This window comes from Gallus gallus, chromosome 6, assembly GCF_016699485.2.
Source record: "Gallus gallus isolate bGalGal1 chromosome 6, bGalGal1.mat.broiler.GRCg7b, whole genome shotgun sequence".
NCBI classification, from domain to species: domain Eukaryota; kingdom Metazoa; phylum Chordata; class Aves; order Galliformes; family Phasianidae; genus Gallus; species Gallus gallus.
Window position 1 is genome coordinate 13,046,842 of NC_052537.1, and position 22,158 is coordinate 13,068,999.

The following is a 22,158-nucleotide window of genomic DNA, read 5'->3' on the forward strand; positions in this document are numbered from 1 at the left end:
TCTTCTTGATCTGACAGGTCACAAGTGCAACTCAGCTACGGAGGGTTTTCTAAGAGACAATGTTTTCTGGCTTATTCTGCAACTTACCAAGTCTTGGTAAAAAGTAGAAGTATTTATAAACTGACATGGAAAAGCTTGCAATAAGCTCCCTTTATATTCAGCATTGTGTTGAGGCCAAGACAGAAAAACATGGAATAATTAAAAAAAAATGTAACAGTAAGTGCAAGAAATTCATTTTAAATTGTTGTGTTTTCAAATACTATAAAACTAAAACCTTGACTGCATCACATTTAGCACACAAGTACTGTATTTATATGCTTCTGTATGCTCAAATGGATGAACATATTTTTAAATAAGCTATACATGAAATGAAGAAGGAAGTTTATTACTTCCTAAGCATTATTAAAAAAGAAAAAAAAAAGTTTGCATAAACAAAATGTCCCCAAGGGAATGTTTTTCATAAAACACCTCCTCCTTTTATACACAGTTTTAATTGCTGTTGTTGTAGTGTTAGACTAAAGATATAGAGCTTTTAAATGCATTTCACCTGCTAGCATAGTTTTCTGAATGCCTAGTATGGGACTAAAAGAAAACTGCGGCCTCACCATATGTAAACAAATGGTTAACAATAGAAAGTAACAAATGGTTGAATGTATCCCATAGATATTCCAACTCAATTCTTAAAAATTATCATAATGTGTCTGAGACTCATTCTTTTATACAGAGGATTGTTGTGTTTTGTTTTTTTTTTTAGAAAGGTGAAAGTTTAAAACAATACGCTCTTTAATGATGCAGTCGTCTGAATTCTGAGGGTCTATTTCATATGATGAAGTAATGGCAAAAATTCAAGAGTAAAATGTTTTTAAGACTTCTCAAAAGAGAATCATCCAATTTTTGCTACTTAAGGCATATTTTGATACAGTCTCAAGGAGAAAAAGGGTAAAGGTGAGGAAATCCTGAAAACAAGAAGAGTATTCCCAAATGCTGGGGTGTTTCCCCGTATGTAGGCCTGTGCAACACACAGTGCATGAGTCAGGAGCCAGCACTGTAGCTTGGCTGCTGGTGTGTGGGGATCCTCATGGCAGCCCCTCACAGCAAGAGGCAAATCCAAGGGCTCAGCTGGGTGCAGTGCTGGGCCAGGAGGGAAGGATGGAGGGCTGAGAGGGGCAGGCACCATGAGGGTGTGTTGGACTTGGCAGAATTTGGAGAGTGCACCCAGTGCTCCTGAAGCAAATACTGTAGTGCTCTCACCAGGCACCCACGCCCCATGCCTCTGCTGTGTGTGGTGTGAATGTGAGTCATCTCCATCTATATGAGGTGTACCCTTCTGCCCGGTTAAGCACTGCATTGAAGCACTAATGAATGACCCTTACTGTGCCAGCAGGCAGTGGGCCCAGCTGCCCACGGTGCATTCTCCAGCTTGGTTCCAGCTCACAGACAGTGTTGCATGGTGCCTTGCTCAGCCTGGTTCCACAACACAGTCACCAGTAGCTAAATCTGCTGACATCATTCATCTGAACGTGACTGAACTCACAGATATTTCTAAGCTCTATGCTCTCCGCACTGCACAGCGCTTCCTTCATTCAGCTGCGGCAATTTCAGTCTTGCCCTGAATGCCTCCATCAGAGTTACCCACAGTACTATGGTAAATGTATATTTTCTTTTCACCAAGGAACAATTGCCTGACCCATAACAGTGTACAGTGTTACTTAAATACCTGAAAAACGAGATTTTTATTTCACCTACTGATATTACTCATATAGCATCCTTGAGGGCTCAGACCTCCGGTTGCCAACATGACCTGCAGCTCCTGAGGGATGTGCCATGGACCATGCTGTGTGACAGACACAGCCTGGCTCCAGCAGACATTGCTCACTGAGGGCTTCTCCCAGTGTCTGGAGCCTGCCTTCCCCTGCGAGGCTGCCTGATGGCACAGTGCTGTCATGGGACAGGGAACAGGCACGCACACAGCAACAGCACGGACAGGTATAAACCTGAGGCACAGAGTGAACACTTCTCTCAGCAAAATACATTGTGCAGCAGACTTTGGACCAGACAGAAGATACAAGTACAGGAATGCATGACTTAAATGAAAATCCAACCCTAGTGCTATGAAATATAACCTTCAAAAGGTGGGTAGTTGACCAGATGCCTCAAGTAGCTCACTCCCAGCACTAGCAGTGGGTGGCTGCAGACATTGCTTTTGTCCTTAACACTAAGACCATCTCTGTTTAGTCACATGCTGCACTCAGCCCTGGCTAAGGAGGTAGAAGATGTCCTCGTTGTTCATTTGCAGCACTTGCTTGGCATGGGAGCAGGACGCTTGCTGCTGAGTGCCAGTGGCAGGACCCAGAGCCAGGGATGGACCTCACCGCCAGGCACCGCAAGGCTGAAGCTGAGCCAGCACACGGCTCAACGGGCACCAGGCAGCCCAAACCTGGCCCATGTACAGCCACCTCCTCCTAATCTGGAGGCTGCAGTGGCTCCTGGGCCCAGGCTCGTGCACACAAGTGCCTTCTTCTGGTGACAAAGGGATGGGAAATCTCTCTGGGCAGACACTCGACCTGCTGTTTCAAGAGACACCTGCCTCCCTACTATGAGGAGGACACAGCTGGCACGTCACACAGCTGCTTAAAACAGAAGAGTTTCCACAGCAAGCCAGGAGCGCCCTGTTACCTCAGCTGCAGTGACTACACCCATGTACCCAAGCATGAGACGATGGCATGTGCTGTGGAAGCGGCTCCCCATCCCCGCACCCCCCCCCGCCCTCCCGCCGCCATGTCAAGCACACGCTATGGCAGGCAGATGATAGTATGACACAGACTTACATCCAGCGAGGGCTCCGGCATGTCAGGTGCTCCCTGTCCACCAGCCTGACCCTCTAAGGCTGAGGAGGGATTAAAGGTCAGGTCACTGTGTGGATGGTTGCCAGAAGCGGCCGGGGGTGGCTGCCGGGACTGCTGGCTGGGAGGCCCGCTGTGATGTAATGGCTGCCCTGACTGGCTGCTGGGGTGAGGGACGTGCAAACCTTGCTGCATGGAAGTATGGGACTGATCAGTGCTGCCGGGATGAGGGATCTGCGGAGGAGGAAAAAAGCAGGAAAAGAAAGTGAGGCCACAAGGTACAGTGCTCGCGGTGCCTGACTCTGTAACTGCATGTTAAAAGGAAACAACGAAAATGAATTAAAAAGACCAAAAAAAAAAAAAAAAAAAAAAAAAGAAAAAAAGCATAATTGGAAAAGAAAGCTCCATATCCCAATGTCGGAAGAAATGTTTCAGCTTTTTGGAGGTCATCTGCAAAGGGGAAATAAACACACTTGGTTTGTGCTGCTGCATTTGCTTCACTGTAATGTGGGAAACCGTAGCTGAAGGTGCAAACCAAGCAGCCCATGGGGTTGAAGGGGGCTGACGGTGCTGCTCAGCGTGAGCCAGGCAGATGCTTTGCCCTTGAAAAAACTTCAGGAATGAATGGAGAATTTGTTGAATAATGATCCCTGTGCCAGCAAACTGATCAACTGAGAAAATGCTTAAGTTCTGCTCAGATTCCTTATTGGGTAGCTTGCTGACATTGCTGCCTATTCTTGTTTCAGCTTGTTACAAACATCTGGCAAATACCAGCCCTTCCCTACGCCTTCCTCTATTTTATCTTCATCTATCTTTTCAGAATGCAGCATCCCTTTTAAGGGATTTTCTTAGCTGATGGTTGAAAAAAACAAGTGGGCTTGGTTAGCCAAGCTCCTCAGCCACCCACAGAGCTGCCGGAGGTAGCCACATACCTGCTGACACCCTGTGAAATACAATACATTATCTTAAGTTAAGGAAAGGTCGTGCAACAGAACGTATTTTTATTTTCACATGGGCAAGTTCTCTAGCAAAAGCTTAATATTTTCTACGTTTTCAGTAGGGAATAACCTACCAAACCATATGCATCTTCTAATCTCTATTATGGAAAAAAAAGAGGAAAAAGTCTTTCTCACATTACAGAGAAGCAACAAAAATGCACAAATCCAGTTTTTCCTTCTGCTACATGTCACCTTTAATGCTAGTGGACTCTTTGGGTCTTAACCATGGTGCCACGAGAAAAATGAGTGTGAATGCCATAGAATCAGTTTTTTCATGTTAATTGGGTATATGGAGAAGCAAAAAATGTAAATTTGAGAAATGCTACATATTGCCACACAGTGGAGCTGAAACAAAAGAACAGATACGTACAACAACAGCATGAAATTCATCCAGCCAAGCCAACAGAAACTGGCAAAATGCTATGTCACATGTCAGCATCGACCCTTTCAGACCACAGTAAACGGCAAGGTTATTTTAACCTTAATCTTCAGTTTTGGAAAGCAAAAGGGAGGTTATTACAAAACTTAATTAAAATATTCCACGATTTTAAGAAAAAAAAAATCACAGAAAACAAGCATTTTATAAAGAAACATTTTTCCACTCGCACGAAAACTGACATCTGAACAGTGACACAGTGGAACACTCATACTCAGCTACATAGAGGTCCTTTTCAATAGTTTGGCAGTAGGAATGTTGGTGGAAATGAGCAGGATTCTACATGTAAAAGTGTTTTTGGGTCTCTTTCCCATATGAGACTTTAAAATAACTATTACAAAGTACTGTTGTACACTTTTCTCTTCATTAGGGTCATAATTTGACTACCTGGAATGTATTCTGTAACATTACTGTTGTTACCTTAGGGGTAAACTTGTACAAAATCTACCCACAGACCACAGCTTAATGTAAACAAATCTGCAGCCTAAGAACTTTGCAATAGTCCAAGTGAAATTGGATGTCTGTCCAAATAGTATCGTTTCATTCTTTGTTCACTGAGAACACGTGTGACAGAAACTGTGCGAAGTAAGAAAGCTTAATAATAACAAAAAGTAAAAAGCAATTAAAGACAGTGCTGCTGAAGTGGGAAAGTTGTTTCCAGAAAATAAAACAAAATATTATCATTTTGAAAATTCTCTTAAATTTATCCCCAAATGTACATGGCAAGGGTCACACTGGTGTGCTTATTGAAGTAATTATTTAAACAAAGAGGCATTCATATGTTTTCAGACATATTTCAGAACAGATAAGCAGGTTAGAAATTCTATACATTATGTTTCCATATACTAACATTATATAAATGTTTTATTGATGAGGCAGTATCTTGGGCAGAGATAACTGTTGGACAGGGAGTCGTTCATTATAAGACTGAGGGTTATCATAATCTTAAACAGCCGACACAGCTTCAAAATCCATCCAACAGCATTCATCCAGGCCTACCTGTGACAGAGTAAATGCTCAGGACTATTTTTTTGTCTTTATTCAGTTGACTAATGATGAATTAACTATCATTGGTGTAAAAACACTCTAAACAATATGACACGTGGGTGTCCAGCTCAGGTCTGCAACTTTCACTGTTTCATTTCAAAAGCGCTAACTTACATTATGAATGCTGAGTCTAACAAAGTTGCCACTGCTTACATAGCAAGGTAATTCAGAGTTGTTTTTAGGAGTGTAAACTGTGGCACTCTTAAAACATTTACAATCTGCAAAAGGAAAGTTTATAGCAGACACAACTACATCTTCTGTTTAATAGCACAAAGAACAAAATTCTTTATGAGTCAGCCTAAGAGTGACCTCTAGGAGTGCTGAGATGAACAGCAACAGAGCTTGTCAGCTGCAGAATGATATTCCCTTCATCTCAGGAGAAAATTGATAGCAAAAAAAAAGATCATTAGGTTAAGTCAGTTGTTTATACATCTCTCCACTATGGAGGTCACAGACTCACCAGCTCTTAGCTGTGCTAAGTGGCAGAACCGCTGAAAGATGCCATCCTGCCCTGCCGCTGTTCTCTGCCACTTTTCCCACCCATTTTTCCCTTGCGATCACATGCACCCTTGCAGATATACTGCAAACTCAACAGGTGGACTGTCGCAGATCAAAACCTCCCCCGTATTAGTTTTCAATTATATCAGTACGACGCGTTCGTAGCACGCATTTCTCTAAACACAGCAGTTTTAAAGCTGTCTTTCCTGAGTGTCTGCTACCAAAAAACAGTTCCCTTCAGGGAGAGAAGAATGGAAGAAAGAAAAAACAGAAGAGGGAAGCAGAGACTTTGTAATGTTGACAAAGTTCTGCTAGAGTACTATCAGTCCACAAAAGCAGCCTAAAAACTGTATGGCCAAATTCGCAAGGTCAATCTAATTCTGTTGTTCTAAGAGGCATGAAAACTCATCCTTTTTAAGGCAAATCACCCACTGACATAAGTCAGGTGGAGCCTGCTTTAGTGCCATTTCCCTTTCCCGAATAGCATAGCTTGCATATCATGATAGAAGGGGGACAAGTGAGGCAAAGGTTTACTTTAATTGCTAGCTATCATAAGCAAGCGTTAGATCTGCTAGAGACTGACCCACAGAATCAAAAATCTATTAACATTTGTCCAAATACCTTCTTACAGTTCTGCAGTATGCATAGCCTTGAGCAACTTTTAACTTTGCTATTATCTGTAAGGAGTCCAATTTTCAGAAAGCCACGGATTCTTCACTTTCATATTCAACTGCTTCACATCCTACCTCTTCAGAGATTTTACTAGGGCAACTGCTATAGCAAAGGTAAAGCAGTTAACTGACGGAGTGGAAATGTAGGTGTCACAGATGGGAGGTGCAGAAGAATTCCCTGTGGCTTTGATTCAAATGACAGCAGCTGTGTGTGAGTGGTTCAGGTTAGTAGCAATTCCCCTCACTACTATATTCTCATGCTGTACAGTTGGTTCAGATACAGATACTCAGGTTGCTCATTAAACTGATATGTAAAACTTGCCAAAGTAAAATTAAATTTACAGCGTATTTGTTCTATCCTTTATTAGCCGGTGAAGTGGTAAAGTCATTACAGTTTCCAGACTCTTCCTCTGCAGACACTTTTCACTTGGGATCTGTCCAAGCTATACTAAGAATGCTCTCTCTGCTCCCTTCCTATTTCTCACCATCCTCCTCGGAAAACCCACTGCCAGCTAGAGGAGACACTGACTGAGTAGGCTTTTCCTAAGCATCTGCTACCACATATCCTCATTACATTCTGAAATAGTACCTTCTAGTGCTCAATGAAGACACAGCACAGATGACTCATCAAGTTAAACATCCTTCCTGTGCAGTAACAGCACACTATAAAGCCCCTGCCCTGAAACTTAATTGAATATAAAAGGATATATACACACACATACCACATAGAGTTAAAATAGATGACTAGCCATGCCTAAGAGCTAAACACTGCTGGTAACTTTTCTATCGTCTAGTTGCTGCAGTACTGCATCTTCTGGATGTAAAGTTCTATATATAAAACTTGGTTCACTGAGCAAGCCGCTTTTCTAATGAGCAGTTCTGCCTTTCCAGCTGAGACCTGAGGAACCTCTGTTTTTTAAATCTATTACACTGGTGCACCCTCCAACCAGCAGCAGTATCTCTCCTTGAAATCTACAGGCTTGTCCTATTCCCAACAGCTAAAAGGTACGTTTTATTCTACTTGGATAGAATCCCTTACAAAATGCTTTGATGCAAACTTTGCCCTCAGGGACGAAGTCAGGGAAGACACTGTCCCTGCTCTGAAGTCAGTCAATGTCTTGCTATAACAAGCTGTCTGCTGAAGATGGACATTCACAGATACTGATGGCTAGTTTTTTTTCAGGTGTCAGAGGAAAGCACAATGATTAACACAGGTACACCGAGCCAGGTTGTTTCTTTCAGATAAACAAGCTTAAACAACAATTAAAAAAAAACCTTAAAAACATCTCTCTACAAACTTGAAAAGGCCAGCAACTAAAATTGATATTTCTGACAACATTTCTCAGGGCTAGTATATTTCAGATGCTGCAGAAGTTAGGAATCCAAAATAAGGAAAATCAAGTCACAAGGAAAGTCCATTTGGCTGATTGGAGCATTTTACTTCTGCAAAGAAAGATCTACGTCTGCAGCACCATTACTTACAGATTCCTGCATAGGGTGACTGAGAGGTTTGTCGAGAGCTGCCATGCTGCTTGGCATGTCTGGGGGATGTGACAGCTGTGGGCCATGCATGAAATCATTCATAGATGTTCCACCAGGATTCCCGTGCGGAAAATCAAAATTGCCATGACCTTGGTAACTGTTACCTGAAAGACAAGCAGATATGATACAAAATAATTTTTGGTTTTTCCTGACACTGATCTTTTAGAGTTTCTTCTTGTAAAAGCTGTGCAGGGCCATATCTCCCCTGCATAGGATGGGGAAACATGGCAATGTTGCACTCCCCACTGCAGAGGCAGCTGAAGGAATAGGGAGGAAAAAATGGTATTTGGCTTTCATGTATTGGCTACTGCTGGGAATACTAGGATTGACTGTAGTAATTCGTGTACATTCATAAAATAACTGAAAACTCCTGACACTTAGAAAAGCTGCTGTTAAGTCATTAATTAAGACTAAGCAAGACAAAAAGTCAAAAGAATCAGAGTGAAACTGACTCACTGCCCAAGCACAAATTATATATAGGACACCTGTGTCATTTTTATCTACATTTCCATGCACTCAGGAGGACTGCAGCTTTGCATCAGTTTCTGACAAAGTTAATTGACAGAGGTGTATCAGAAAGATGCCACCATGGATGTTGCACATCCATTTCACCTCTTCTTCAGTATAAATAGGCAACTTCTGCTGAGATAATGCAGAAGAGGCCTCCATGTCTAATTGAGACTTGGGAGGTAATTCTCCTTGTTCCCGTGAAACCTAATAATGTTCATTTGACTGTCGGAATATACATCAATTTTCCCTTTCTGGAAACATCTATCCTCATTTTCAGAGCTACAAGTTGCCTGCTCGCATCCTGTGTTTAGATGTGGATACGCACATTCAAAAGGAAATATTAGGGAATTTATGAAATCTATCTAACTTTTGACAGAAAAGATGTTCTCCAGAACATCAAAATTCCATAAGAATTCAGAATCTGGTTTTAACCTTCACGCACCTACTATTTAGCAACAAGCCTGGGGCCCTCTGCTGAACTTCAGGACAAGTATCGTATGGCCATCATCAGTATGTTTTGATCTCTTCCACCTCAACCCTGTGAGCGTCACTACAATTCTGCAGTATGCATGCATCATAGTACAGGGGATTTATTTTCACAATCCTTTTCTATTCTGATTCCTCTGTTAGAACTTTCATTTGAGATACCAACTCTTTTGGTTTATCTGCTCTGAAGAATTAGGACTGGACTAAAGCCATTGAGCTATTTTTTATACATGACCTAACTCCATGATACTGAACTCAGAAACAATAGAATAGTTTTGGAACTTGAACAGAGAACTTGAGGTTTCTTGGCTGGAATACAGGAGTTTTAAATGGAAGGAGAGAGGAAGGGAGTTCAACAAACCGAAGTAGCTGCAACATTTGCTCTTCAGCACAGCCTCATAAGCAGAAGCTTAACCTCAGAGGAATAGAAGTCATTAGCCATGTAAGAGTATTTCACAGAGAAGTCAGGACTTTGATCTACCATGTAAATACCACAGAGCCTTACTAATTCCCATTTTGTTAATCTGCAAACTGGATAATTCTCCCAGAATGTAACTGCTCTTGCCTTGCTTCTCAGGAAAAATTTAATAAGGTCTTGTATTACTGAGTACTTACTATTTTTACAAACTATACTTCAGTATAATTACAAACAAATGTAAACCCCAGTAATAACACTACTACTTTTTTTCTAGAAAGTCGTCAATCAGGGGAATCCTGAAAACCCCTGTTGTCAATCAGGGGAATCACCCAATTCTAAACGCTAAGTTTCACTGCACATACTGATAGAGAATGAAAACATGATGCACTGTGCTCAGGCATTTACAGCCATGCACCCTTCTCTGAGGTAAGAGTTGTGCCACGTGCTGAGGGACACACCTGTAAAGTCATTTAGGATAATCTGGTGCCTTGCACCGATATGTGTGTTGCAGCAGAGGTACAACAATATGGAATTCAAATGACATCAATGAGTTGTGGCTCTGAGTTGATGAGCTGAGGCTCTGAGCAGCAATGTCTAACTCTGCTACAGAACCTACAGGGAAAGGGAGGGAAATAACAGTCCAGGCAACAACCACTAAAGAAACCCTAAAACCCAGTTTACATGTACTGTGTCCATTTCTGAGTAAAGGAGCTAGAAAGATGATGAAGAAAAGATAGCTCTATTCTCATGCTCTGTGTTTCTCTCCTACTTAACAACTGAAAAATTTGTGATTCAGTGCTCTTGGCTTTGTTATAGTAATCATTCATCTGTTTGAAAACCTGGAAAGTTTTATCATCTGTCATCAGTTTTGCAGTCATTGGAGCAAATTAACCATATTTTGCATGCAAGATACGTTTTTCTTCAAATGCCTGCAAAAAGCACATATATCACCTTGTAATCAATTTGAGGATTCTGATGGTGTGAACAGTTGGTCTTTTCTCAGAGCTGAACTGAGTCATATCTTATTTCTTGCAAAAAGAACAGTCTCTGGTTTCATATTTTCAGAATTGTCAGTATGATTTAGTTATTCAGAGTATACCAGTCATTTGAAAAGGTATTTCCATTGCTTGGATTTAGTTCTATGTTTCTCAAACTGGCAATGCATGGACAGAGGATCTCAGAAGTCATTATCTACTGCAAAGGTGTTTGCAAAGCAGCTAAAATTTTCTGGGCGATCCATGCAATGTCAGCCACCTGCCCAAGTGGCAGGATTAATGAATCAGGTTTGCTACACAGCAAGTAATGTAGCAGGAGGAGCTTTTGTTAGAATGAGAGGGGAACAGAAGGAAAATAGACAGAAAAAATGAGGAAAGATGTATACTGTGGCAGGCCATGAATACATAAGGGAACACACAGTGCTCATTGATTTAGAGAGAGCTGCATGGCAATAAATGTGGCAGTCACCAATTGCCTTACTAAAAGACATTTCCTCTAACTAGATGAATCTTAAATGAAACATCTCATGCAGAATTTCAGAACTGCAGCCACTTATATTTGCTTTCCTTGTGAATGTCCGTGAGAAGGTGCAATGACAAACCTGCATAACAAAGGTGACTGACTGACTCACTGACTTCGAGAGTAACAATTTGTGTGAACAAAGATGTAAAACTTACCTTGGTTACCATATTCGGTGGAGTTGTTGCCTCCTGGAGGAGGTGGGAGGGATGGGTAAGGTGATGGCCCAGGACCCAAAGCTGCAATCATCTCCATCACATTTGGCATGATCATCTGGCTTGGACTCATGGTCTTAAATCTTTTGGAGGGAATGCCATCTGGGTCATCTTTGATGTGAATATCTGACTTTATAGGGACTGGCCTCCAACTGCAAGTTGGGTCAATGGTAACTTCTTCAAACTCTGAGCTGTAAAATAACGTGAGAATTTTAGCACATCAATTGCTCTTCTGTTTCCTGTTAGTTCTGTTGATATTTGCCTAAGAAACTGATGGTAACAAATGTTTTTAAATGTTCTAGTATATACAACCTCAAAATCTTTCACTCCTCAAGTGTATGCTGAAAGCAAATGCGAGAAATGGTAACTGTGAGAGCACATTTCTGTTTATACCCTCACAGTGAAATCCAAACGTATCTACGTGATCTGCTATATATGAATCAGAAGGTCTCCTTCTAAACATGAGAAAACATTTCATCCTCCATTCTCACTCTTCCTTCTGCTACACTGATGAGGCTGTCATCAGGAGATGACCCAAACAAGATCTATTAAGTAGGCAGAAAGAGACACACTCTATTATTAGCTATGCTCACTGATATTACTAGCTTCAGCAAGAAGCCATGAAACAGAATACTCAAGTTCAATCTCTAACACCTTCTTTGGCATGACTGTCTCAGCACTCATTAAAATATCTCCCAGTTACTTAGTCTTGAATATCAGAAATATCAATTCACTTACTTTTGTATAGCGTTGAGAATACCCCACATATACTGGTCAACCTCCAAGCCCTCCAGCAGAGCAGTTTTACTAGAAAAGGAAAAAAAAAAAAAAAAAACCACAAAAAACCAATTCCTTCATATTAGAATATATCTTCATATATTTAAAAGAAGGATGGAAGAAGGATAGGTTAGTGACGGAATCAGCAGTCTAAGATCTACCAACTTACTATATCTTACAAGTAACTTGTAATGACTTGGGACAAACAGCTTAGTTCTACATCTGCTTTACCAAGATAATAGTTTTTTACATCAAGTAGGAAAGATAAGGATACATGCATACATACAAGGATCTGTATATGTCCACAAACTGTTCACATCTTTTAAATTGTTGATTTTATTGAACTGTATTTTAGATATAAAGCCTCTTCAAGCACAGTAGATCTCTCCTGTGATCATCATCTACAACTACTAATTTTTAAAATTGCATCTGTGCTGTTTTCTTGAGCTACGCAATGATATGTCTTCAAAATAACTGTGTATTATAACTGTTTTACATGGCACAGATGGGGATAGAACAAAACAGCAACAGAAATGAGTTAGTTACATTGGCACTAACATCAGAATGCAGGTGCTCATACTTAGAGAAAGAGGACACAAAATTTAGCCTGAATATTTCAATGCATAAACTATGAAGCAACTGCTATCTTTTAAGACATCCAATTCTTATTTTTAGCCAAACTCAAAGGACTGAAAAGGTTGAGGTAGTTCAGAGAAATCACCTGCGCTTTAAGATAGCTATGAATCACAGATGGTCAAGCTTATCTCAAGTCTGTGATGTCCACAGAAGCAGATAAAACAGACAATGGGCACATCTGTTCAATAGCTAACATTGGCTGACACAACCAAGACTGAAGAGGAGATGGGCAGAGATGCTTGCAAACTGCTACAGCTACAAATGCTTGAGCTTAAGAGCACTGGCTCTCAGCTGAAGCTGTAACCAACTCATAATCACGTGCACTGAGCACAGTAGGTTAAAGACATTGAATGGGCTTGCAGACATTCTGTGAGGCTTTTTTTGCTCACTTAAATGTAAGGACGGGCAGTCTATGATGGCTTCAAAGCATTTTGCTCTGTTTCTTCTGCAGTATGCTAGTGCTCTGGTCAAGACATAAGGTTGAAATACCCTTCTTCTTTAAGTAATTCCTCCAAACTTTCGTATTTGCAGCTTTGTGAGAAAATCTCCTGTTAAATCTCCTGTTTTTGAATTTCTAAAAAATCCTGGGTGTTCCCTCAATTCATACAATACTGAAGAATTCTCACTGGACTTTAGGTAAACGTAATGTATTTATATATATCTTATTTTCTAGCACTTCCTTTCTCTCCCTTCCAAATAAATTACCTTTTCTTCATTACCTTCAATATTACTGGAATTTGGTTAAATCACCTACAGCAGTGCTTCATGTAGCATAGTTGCACTTACTTGCATACTGGACACCTCCAAGTTCCTCTTTCACAGTTCAGTTGTAAGTAAGATTCCAGATCAAAGCACTATGTATCAGAAACAAACAAACAAACAAAAGAGAGAAAAATCAAAGGAAAATTCTGTATTAACTGACTCAGTCAGACAAAAGTAAAAATGCCATGAAGAAAACCCTACTAGAACTAACACCTAAACCAAATAGCTTACTTGTCTCTACATTCAACAGAAATACATGTATGTATTTAACTTTTTATGTTGATAGACAAGAAGGAAATCTGTTAAGCTCTCTCTTACAATAACCAAGCAAAAGGTAATGGCATATGGTGGAGGGAACACTGTGAAGTCACTGGCGTCTACTCACTTGTACATGCTTGCAATCATGACCCCTTGCTGGGAGCTGAATCCGCCGGAATGTGATCGGACACTTCAGAGACACTTTAATAGCAGTTTGCTCTACTCCATCTTCCCCATTTAGTGTTGCATTGCCAGAGGAAGCTGCTACACTACTGAAGTTCCTTTTTACTGTTTAGGAAGAAGGTATGCATGAAAAAAATACATGTACACTTTAAATCCTAATGTAGAAATATGAAAGACCAACAATTCATCCTTTACAGGCTATTTTAACAGACAATTTATCCACGAGTGTATATTGCATAATCTTGAGCTGTACAGACAAACCATCGCACACATGCATATCAGCCATAGCCTCAACTATGGCAAGTGCTACAAAAGCACTTAAAGCAGCCCTAAATGAACAAAGGGGAAGAATCTTTCAATGCAACTCTTTAAAATAAGAGAAAAACAAATATGGGGGGAAAAGCAGATTATCTCAGGACAGGAGAGCCATCATTAGGGACTAAGCTTTTGTTCTTGGTATTTTGTTACCCTACCCAAACAGACTTAAAAATTTTGAGAATCCCAAGGATTTAATCTATGCACATAATATTCTGGAAATTCTTAAGTGTTGTTTAAAGTTTTCAGTAAGCAAGCAAATCTGGTGTAGAAACAGCTAATCACAACTGAATGCAGGCATTTTAAGAAAGTCATCACCCACAAAAAACAAAACTCACTCTTGGTGATACAATGTTCTGCTGGGAGGAGGCGTTTCTTTAGTAGACCTTGAAGTACAGAGCGAACTGATGGCCGGTGTACTAACTGCAACACGAACAAGTGTGACTGAAAGAGAACACGCTTTGTTACCACGAGAACCAAGCACACATGGTACATACGCTGCTGAACAGAGCTGCATTCTTCCCTTGGATGCATAGCTTCAGGAGGCAACTAATGCATAAATATGAAAGCTGGTGCTGCTCTGCTGAGTGCACGCACTCCCATAGGGATATACTGAATGCTGTACAGTATTTTGTTCTGTTCCCCAGGAGCACAGCGTACTCCTATACAATAGCTTTTTAAAAAAAAAAAGAAAAGATGTTCTGCATTTTCTTCCTCTTTAATATTCAGAACATGGAAGGTTTGATATATTCATCTCTGACACTTGGGTTTATTCCTAAGACCCTGGATTCTTTGACATAATCTAGACTATCTGCCTGCCATCACACTATGTTATAAGTTGCACAATTTGCCACCAATCTGCCTGCAACTCACTGAATCCTCCTTTCCAGAGTCATAAGAGCTTGCTGTGGATTTGCAGGATGCTGCCCCTGCTTTTAGCCAACAGATAAATGCTATTAGGCACAGACACTTCAATGTGAAGTAAAGCAAAATGTGTCGATGGCTTCCCATTAAAATGCCTCACACTGTGACCTTGGGAGAAGTAGCAGCTTGCTTTCTTGTCAGTAACAACAGAGCAGTTAAAAGCCCAGGCTGTAATGTGTGCAACAGTCTGCATTAAAAATATAGGACTTGTATCCAAAAGCAACTAACCATGGAAAAGGAGAAAGGGGGAAGGTTTCATGGGATACGAATTTTTCATCTGAAAATCATCATCAACAATGAGAGTGCTGAAGTTATCATGTCAAATCAACTGCAGTTGAATTCCCTATGTAAATGAAATTAGTACTGGATAACAGTTCACACCACAATAATCTACTTCCTTTAAATCCTTCAGCCACTCTGTAACTCAGGCACATACTAAAGAGCTTGGAGAGCAAACTCCCCTCTTCCCCTAGGCCCCCAAGCCCTTTCAAACACACTGAAGGGACATTGCTACAGTCTGCAATAATTCTGCAGCACACAAAAAAAATCAGCATTAGTACTCTGCCTGTGTCAACACCATTAAACAAGCACCTTACCAGAAGAATTTGTGGAAAAAAAATGAGAGGAAGGCTTTTGCAGCCAAGGCGACATTTGCAAACTGTACTAAACAGCAAAGTCAGCATCAGCAGCTGCAGCCGCAAGCTCGATGTACTTACACAACAACATGCTGTGACTGTAATTTGAATCGTGTTCCTTCCTGGCTGGCAGACATGCTTTAGGTGCAGAGGTTTATGAGATGTCTTGTTGTCACCACGTTCGATGGTAAGTGGGGTTGCATTAACGCTGACCTGGACTGAAGCTGGCCAGTTTGTGTTCATTTGTCTGTCTTCATGGTGATAGCACTTGAACTGTAATTCCAAGTCAGACCTGTACAACAACCAATAAATCTTCCTTTAACTTTTCTTGCACATTGCAGAGGGAGGTCTTTTTTGTTGCTAGGAGCATTTTTTCTTAACCAATCAGACTATTCTTCTAGAATTATTCCCAATAAAAGATAACAAACTTTCATCACAAAAGCCCTTAACAGAAGAAAGTCATGATGAATTAATGATGCAAGCGTACTACAGAGTTGTTAATATTTTACACTTATAAAGGACTTTCCAAGGGAACATCTCAAACCACTTTGCAAAAACAGACTGTGAAATCCCGCAAAAAAAAAGAAACGTTAACATCAGAAAGGTTTTTCATGTTTGAGTGAAAAGTAAAGAACAAGAAAGTTATACACTGCAGCAGGTTGTGTTGGAAGATTCCAGATCTTTCACTATTTCAGAGCATTTGAACAAGGTTTTGAACAACTGCTTGTCAGAAGTAGTACAGATATAGCTATTCCAGTCTTAGAACAGTTAAATCAACTAAGAGAAAATGACCTCTGTTTCTCACTGCCTGTATGTCTGTGACTCCAAATTAACACAGCTGTGGATTAAATTTACCCAAGTTAGAACTTCTTTCAGAGTATGATTCCCTTCCTCCCTCTAATAATAAATATGAGACGCTATTCAGCTCCTCAAAATTAGATTTATAACACCTCCAAAAAAAAAGGGAGTGGCTAAAACTAAGCTAATAAAAATTAAATGGGTAGAGATTATGATTTCTAAGTGCCACATGCAAATGTCAGTGTGTTAGAAAAGAGCAATTTGAAGAAGAAATGTAAAAGAACAAGAGGAACTGAACTGAAATGCTGGAATTCTGCTGTTGTGATAGCTAAAACGTCCTGCCCAATGTTTATGCTTGAAAGCTCAGGTGCTCATTTCTTCATCTTGTCTGGAAGAAGATGTCTTTGTAAGATCCAAACGGAACAGCTCATTAAGATCATCATCTTAACTGTCATTTTCCTTATCCAGAAATAGAGATTTGAATTCTGACTTAACCCCATCTTCTTCAGATTTCAAAACATCTAGATTTATTATTGGATAAACATGTTTTTTTGTTTTGGTTTGGCTTTAGTAAAGAAAAGCACAGAATACAAATTACGTGATCATTCAGCATAATCCTTCTGTATCAAGTGTTCCTAGACTTTTTTTTCCTAGTATTTTACTGACAAGTTTTGAAAGGTCTCTGCAAGATCTACTGGAGATTCTCATCTGATGAGAACATACGGTAACCACTGAAACCCAGAGGGAAGCAAGCCTCAGTGCCTCTAATATAGAACCCAAATGGATTATGTGCATTCCTGAGAACTCTGGCCAGGTTTGCTGAAAGTCTCGGGGTGAGAACAGAGATTAGGAGACCTTCATGTTCTTAGCACACAGCCCCACAGCAGGTCTCTGCTAATAACTAAGTAGAGCTAACACTGAGCCAGCTTCAAGGCAGCGTTTTTCTTGCTTTCAATCTTCTGTTTCTCGTAACCATGAAAAGTTCCCAATGGGGACAAAAACAGTTCGTTGCGGGTGTACACGTGAGAGGTTCTGCTGAATATTTTAACTGGCAGAAAAATATTCAGAACTGGCTCGATTCCATCATTCTCTATAAAAACAAAATCCTTCCACACATGTGGCTAATTCATTTTTTTGGAATCCATCCAACCCTGAGGTAAATTTGAAATGACTTTGTTACAGGACCATCCATTCTCCCCACCACTGACAAGCTTTTCAAAACAGTAGAACTACTGAGCACAGTTTACCTACGAGTCTTCATTAAAACGAGTTTAAATAAAGGCTATGTGTTTGGTGAGCTAAGGAAGAAAGAAAGAACAGAAAGAAAGAGTAGATATTAAGAAACAGCCTCATGCCTCAGTGCAGCACTATAAATCTACTGAATGAGCCAGCACAATCCCCAGTAGTGATTACTTATTAATAAGAACCAGCAAATAACTGCCAAAACTCCCTCTGCTTCTAGTACTCCACGATAATGAAATTCAGGTAAGCAATAACTGACCTCAAAGTTAGGTGTTAATTATTGGATGTGGTCTGCCTGAAATCTCTCTCACTTCTAACCCCCAAGCTACCTCAAGTTAGGGCACCATGGCAGCAAACGACTCTTGTATCCTATGTCCAGTCTCAGCTTTAGAGCCAGAGTCCATCCTGGGGGCAGAGAACCCAGCACATCTCTCTGCTACCCCTGAACACCTTGTGCTTTGTCCACACCGTAAAAACAGAAACCTCAAATGAATTCCAGTAAATGGGAAGAAAGACCTCAGGTGGAAAAAGCTGAAGCTACAAGCTATGCGTCCCATTTAGGCCAGGGTGTATTTGATCCAGGCTCAGAAGAAGCTGAAAGTGAGGAAGGCATATCAGCAAATGTGCTGAAGATGCAGTGTTTTACCACTTCAGCTGGTACACCGGTAAAACAACCCCTGTACATGATAGTGAGAGGCTAACCAAGCTCCAGAGTGCACAGAGACAGCTTGAAACAATGCAATCAGAAAACAGGATAACACTGAAATACCTTCTGAGAAAAACAGGAGACGGAGTTATTTGGCAGGATTTGAAAACATACAGATAGAAAAGGAAATAAGGCTCTGATTGTAAGCTGATCTAAATGTTGAAAGAAGCACATAAGCTGGAATCACTCGTACAAATCCACATTAAATACAGTAAAGTACCACCAAGGAAAATTATTCCTCTGTACTGGAACGTAGTATTTGCTGTAATCGAAAAACAGAAGACTTTGTGTATGGGAAGCTATCTTCTGTATTTCTGATGCATCCTTATTTGGGGATTCACACAAGAGAGGGGATGTATGAAATCATTTTCAAAAATTCAGAGTATTTAAGGACTTTTCCTTCCAACTGATGCTATCAGGCACCTAAACTGGGCTCTTCTTTACTGTGCTATTTTTCATTATCAGATATTCAGCCATTTATTTTCAACTACACTTGCAACTAACATTTCACAGGCCACAGAGCACCTACAGCTTCAGAGTCTGCTACATCAAAGTTTGGACCGGTGCTGGTCATGCACATCCTGCACTCATTCTACCCAGAGCAGAAATGATGGAATGGTTACAATGACTTTTCAGAGTGTGCTATCCGCAAGGGAATGCAACATCCATCAGGAAGCATTTTAGAACACGCTGCCTTTGGAAATCAACAGGTGAGACTATCTGTGAGCATAAAGGGGACTTTTCCTAGCTACACCACACTTTTTGCAGTGAAATGGCAAACCTAAATGAAGTCCACGTGGCCTGCCAATTCTCCATCGCTGGTGCAAGACTTCTTCACAACAAGAATCAGCTTACCTCCACATCAGCGTTTGATGAACAGTTGGCCGTAAGTGAAAGACGTGGTTACTGACTGCCAGGTTGTGTTCCAGCCGGAAGGGCTCCAACACAACACCATCCCTCACGGGAAATGTCAGACGCAGCTCATCATTGTGGTTGGCTGGGATCGAAGAGGGAGAGAAAGCATGAACTTTCCCTTTAGCATCTGCAGTGCAATAATAATGTGTATATTTATACAGAATAGTAACAAATGGAACAGTGATCTGCTTCTGGGTTTAACTTTGCAGGTTCATACACACACAAAAGAAAGACACAAGTAGCTACAGGATCTAGTCAATGTAAGTGAAAAGGCTCAAGCTGGTAACAATGGAAAACCCGACTCTTTTATTCTCCTTTTATTCTGGGCAACAATGTGGCAAGAACTTGTGTTTTTTTTTTTTTTATCACTGCATAGGTTCAGTGTCCAGCCTCACTCTATTGGCAAAAAGACTGATAACTCTTGATTATGGCCAACAGTGATGATGTTCAGTTATTTCTTCTGCTTTGAGCAGGGAGAAACACCACCCAATTAGCTTCAGCTGAACCTTTTCAAAGACCAAATATACTAGCACACAATTGCTATTTTATCTAGTAACACAAGATTTTATGGTAATTTACAGATAAACTATGCAGGCCAAATGCCTTTAAATACTATGATTTTGCCCAAACAATACTGCAAGTCACTTTCTTCTACTTCATTTTTCAGCTATCCTGAATTCCAAAGACTGGCTGCAAAGTGCTAATGCAGCAGAAGTCCTTTTTAGGAAACAAAGATTCTCCCAATTCCCTAGTAAGTAATATTTCCTACTGTTCATCAGTCACTTCAAAACATCAAACATCTTGTGCTAGTATGGAGCCAGAGAGAGATCTTGTTATTCCTTCCCTGTTCCCAGCCAAATGTAGCTGTGAGGTTGAGTGGCTTTGAAAGGAACATACATCAATTTTTGGCATGCTACTGAATATTCTTAAGCCTGTATGGATCACAATAGAGACAATGCTATAAATATTCACATCGTATGCCATTCTGCTGTTATGTTCAATGAATGGCTTTGCCCTTGAACAAAATATACCACAATAAAAGTTCATACAATCAACAAGCCTTACCAAGCACACATAAGACAACTCGAAATTAAATGTTTTATCATGAGGAAGCATATCAAAGGAATACTTTGAAGGAATATTTGGAGAATACTTTAACTTTGAAGAACTTCTTGGGATGCTCTATTTTAGGAGGGGACAGTAATCTTTCCTTTTCCTTTCTCCTCACTCTATTGAGTATGCACTGTGCAGCAGGGCCATGCCACCTAGTACAACTTAGCAATCTGAGCCTCTCCCAGAGCAGCAATCAAATCTGGTTTCCAGACTGAAACATACGTGGCAGAGAATGAAGGGACAATAAATGACAGGGGGAGTATTCTGGTTGCTACTCACTTGGAGGTGGTGGTAAAGCATTGATATTTGGCTTAATGTCAGGTGGGAATGGTGGTTTGACATCCTGGTTAGGTGACAGGTATGGAGGAATATTGCTCCCTGGAGTCATAGGTGGCGTGGGGTTTCCTGGAACAGGTGAATGAGGGTAATTTGCCACAGGTACAGGCCTTGATGGCTAGAAAATAAATAACATCACATTGTTATTGCAGTCTGAAAGTAAGAATAATAAGCTTTGTGAACTGTACTGCTATCAAACATCAAGGACTATAAACAAAGTAGGAAGGCTCTTCTGTCTCCAGAAGGAAGAGAAACCACAGGATGTTCCATGAGGCCTTCAGGGAAGAGGCAGACTAGAAGAAATAAGCAGAGTCTGAAACCAGCAGACCAGCCAGTTTCATTCAGGCAATGACCAGATAAAAGCAAGGCTGCTAAGACGCTTACTGCGTTCCACTGAACGCTCTCTTTCCACAACCAACTGCTTCTGTCTCTCCACACCACTCCAGCCCATCCAACCCTTTGCACCTCTTGGGTTTCCTTCCAAGAAGGCCCCAGTGTTCAAAAGCCTACACGAAACAAAATCCAAGGACACAGAATTAGAATGTCTGTGACCCTTTTACTTCCATCTACCCTTTTTTTCCACTCCTGTCCAATTCATCTACTCAGAAGGAAGGCTCTGGGGCTCAGGGGATCTATTTTATTGTGTACCTACAGTTTGACTCTGTTCTCTGTTTGCTGCTAAATGAGACTGGCTAAAAGAAAACAGATGGTTAATTATAAACAGTAGTTCTAGTATCAAAATGCCATTGGTTTTGTTTCTTGCAATTAAGGTGAAGGGTAGAGGTAACAGAATAAACCAGGAAGAATAGTAAGAGATGATGATACTAAACAAAACTGCAACTGCCTGGTGCCCTCTTTTAATAGTTAGTGTACCGTAAGTACACACACAACAGAGCGTCACAAGATGAACATCTTCACAAGCAGCCAAAATACGAGGACTGCAAATCTGAGTCCACTTCTAAATGCCATGCTGCTACAGTAAGGAACTCTGATGGACCCAAGAAGATAGTTAAATTCTAAGTCTTTACTTTTCCATTCTACATTTCTGTGTGTCCTTTCTCTCTCTTTTTTTTTTTTCTTTAAAACATACAGTTCCTGCCTCCGCAGCCATTATAGTCCAAAGATTTAGGCTTCATCTATGGAATTTTTATTTTTCCCCTAGTCAGGGATAATCTCCCTTCTTGACAAGTCATTTTCTAACTGTTTCCAAGAACTGTCTTCATTTGAATACAAAATGCATTGGAAAGACCACAAATCCTGCATCAGAACTATTCCATCAAAAAAAAAAAAAAAAAAAAACCAACTTCAAACCCAGCCAAAATAAACAAACGTAAAATATATATTTTAAATCTGTCACTTTAAAACTTCAAAGGAATCTT

The 22,158-nt window shown here is 40.5% G+C and overlaps 1 protein-coding gene across 21 annotated transcripts in view; it reads right to left on the reverse strand.

Annotated features, from left to right (window-relative positions):
* The window catches only part of ZMIZ1 (zinc finger MIZ-type containing 1), a 326,060-nt gene that overhangs the window by 5,342 nt on the left and 298,560 nt on the right, over positions 1-22,158 (reverse strand). For 17 of the 21 annotated variants that reach the window (XM_040702495.2, XM_015288283.4, XM_046942997.1 and 14 more), the window contains 10 exons: positions 20,723-20,897; positions 19,271-19,457; positions 15,751-15,961; positions 14,449-14,554; positions 13,740-13,900; positions 13,379-13,446; positions 11,918-11,986; positions 11,123-11,370; positions 7,976-8,139; positions 2,829-3,077 (listed from right to left, as the gene is read on the reverse strand). In XM_040702495.2, coding sequence (XP_040558429.1) covers positions 2,829-3,077; positions 7,976-8,139; positions 11,123-11,370; positions 11,918-11,986; positions 13,379-13,446; positions 13,740-13,900; positions 14,449-14,554; positions 15,751-15,961; positions 19,271-19,457; positions 20,723-20,897 — 1,638 coding nt within the window. The remainder of the gene's footprint in view (positions 1-2,828; positions 3,078-7,975; positions 8,140-11,122; positions 11,371-11,917; positions 11,987-13,378; positions 13,447-13,739; positions 13,901-14,448; positions 14,555-15,750; positions 15,962-19,270; positions 19,458-20,722; positions 20,898-22,158) is intronic. The other 4 variants (XM_015288291.4, XM_015288286.4, XM_040702497.2 and 1 more) reach the window with 3 other exon arrangements.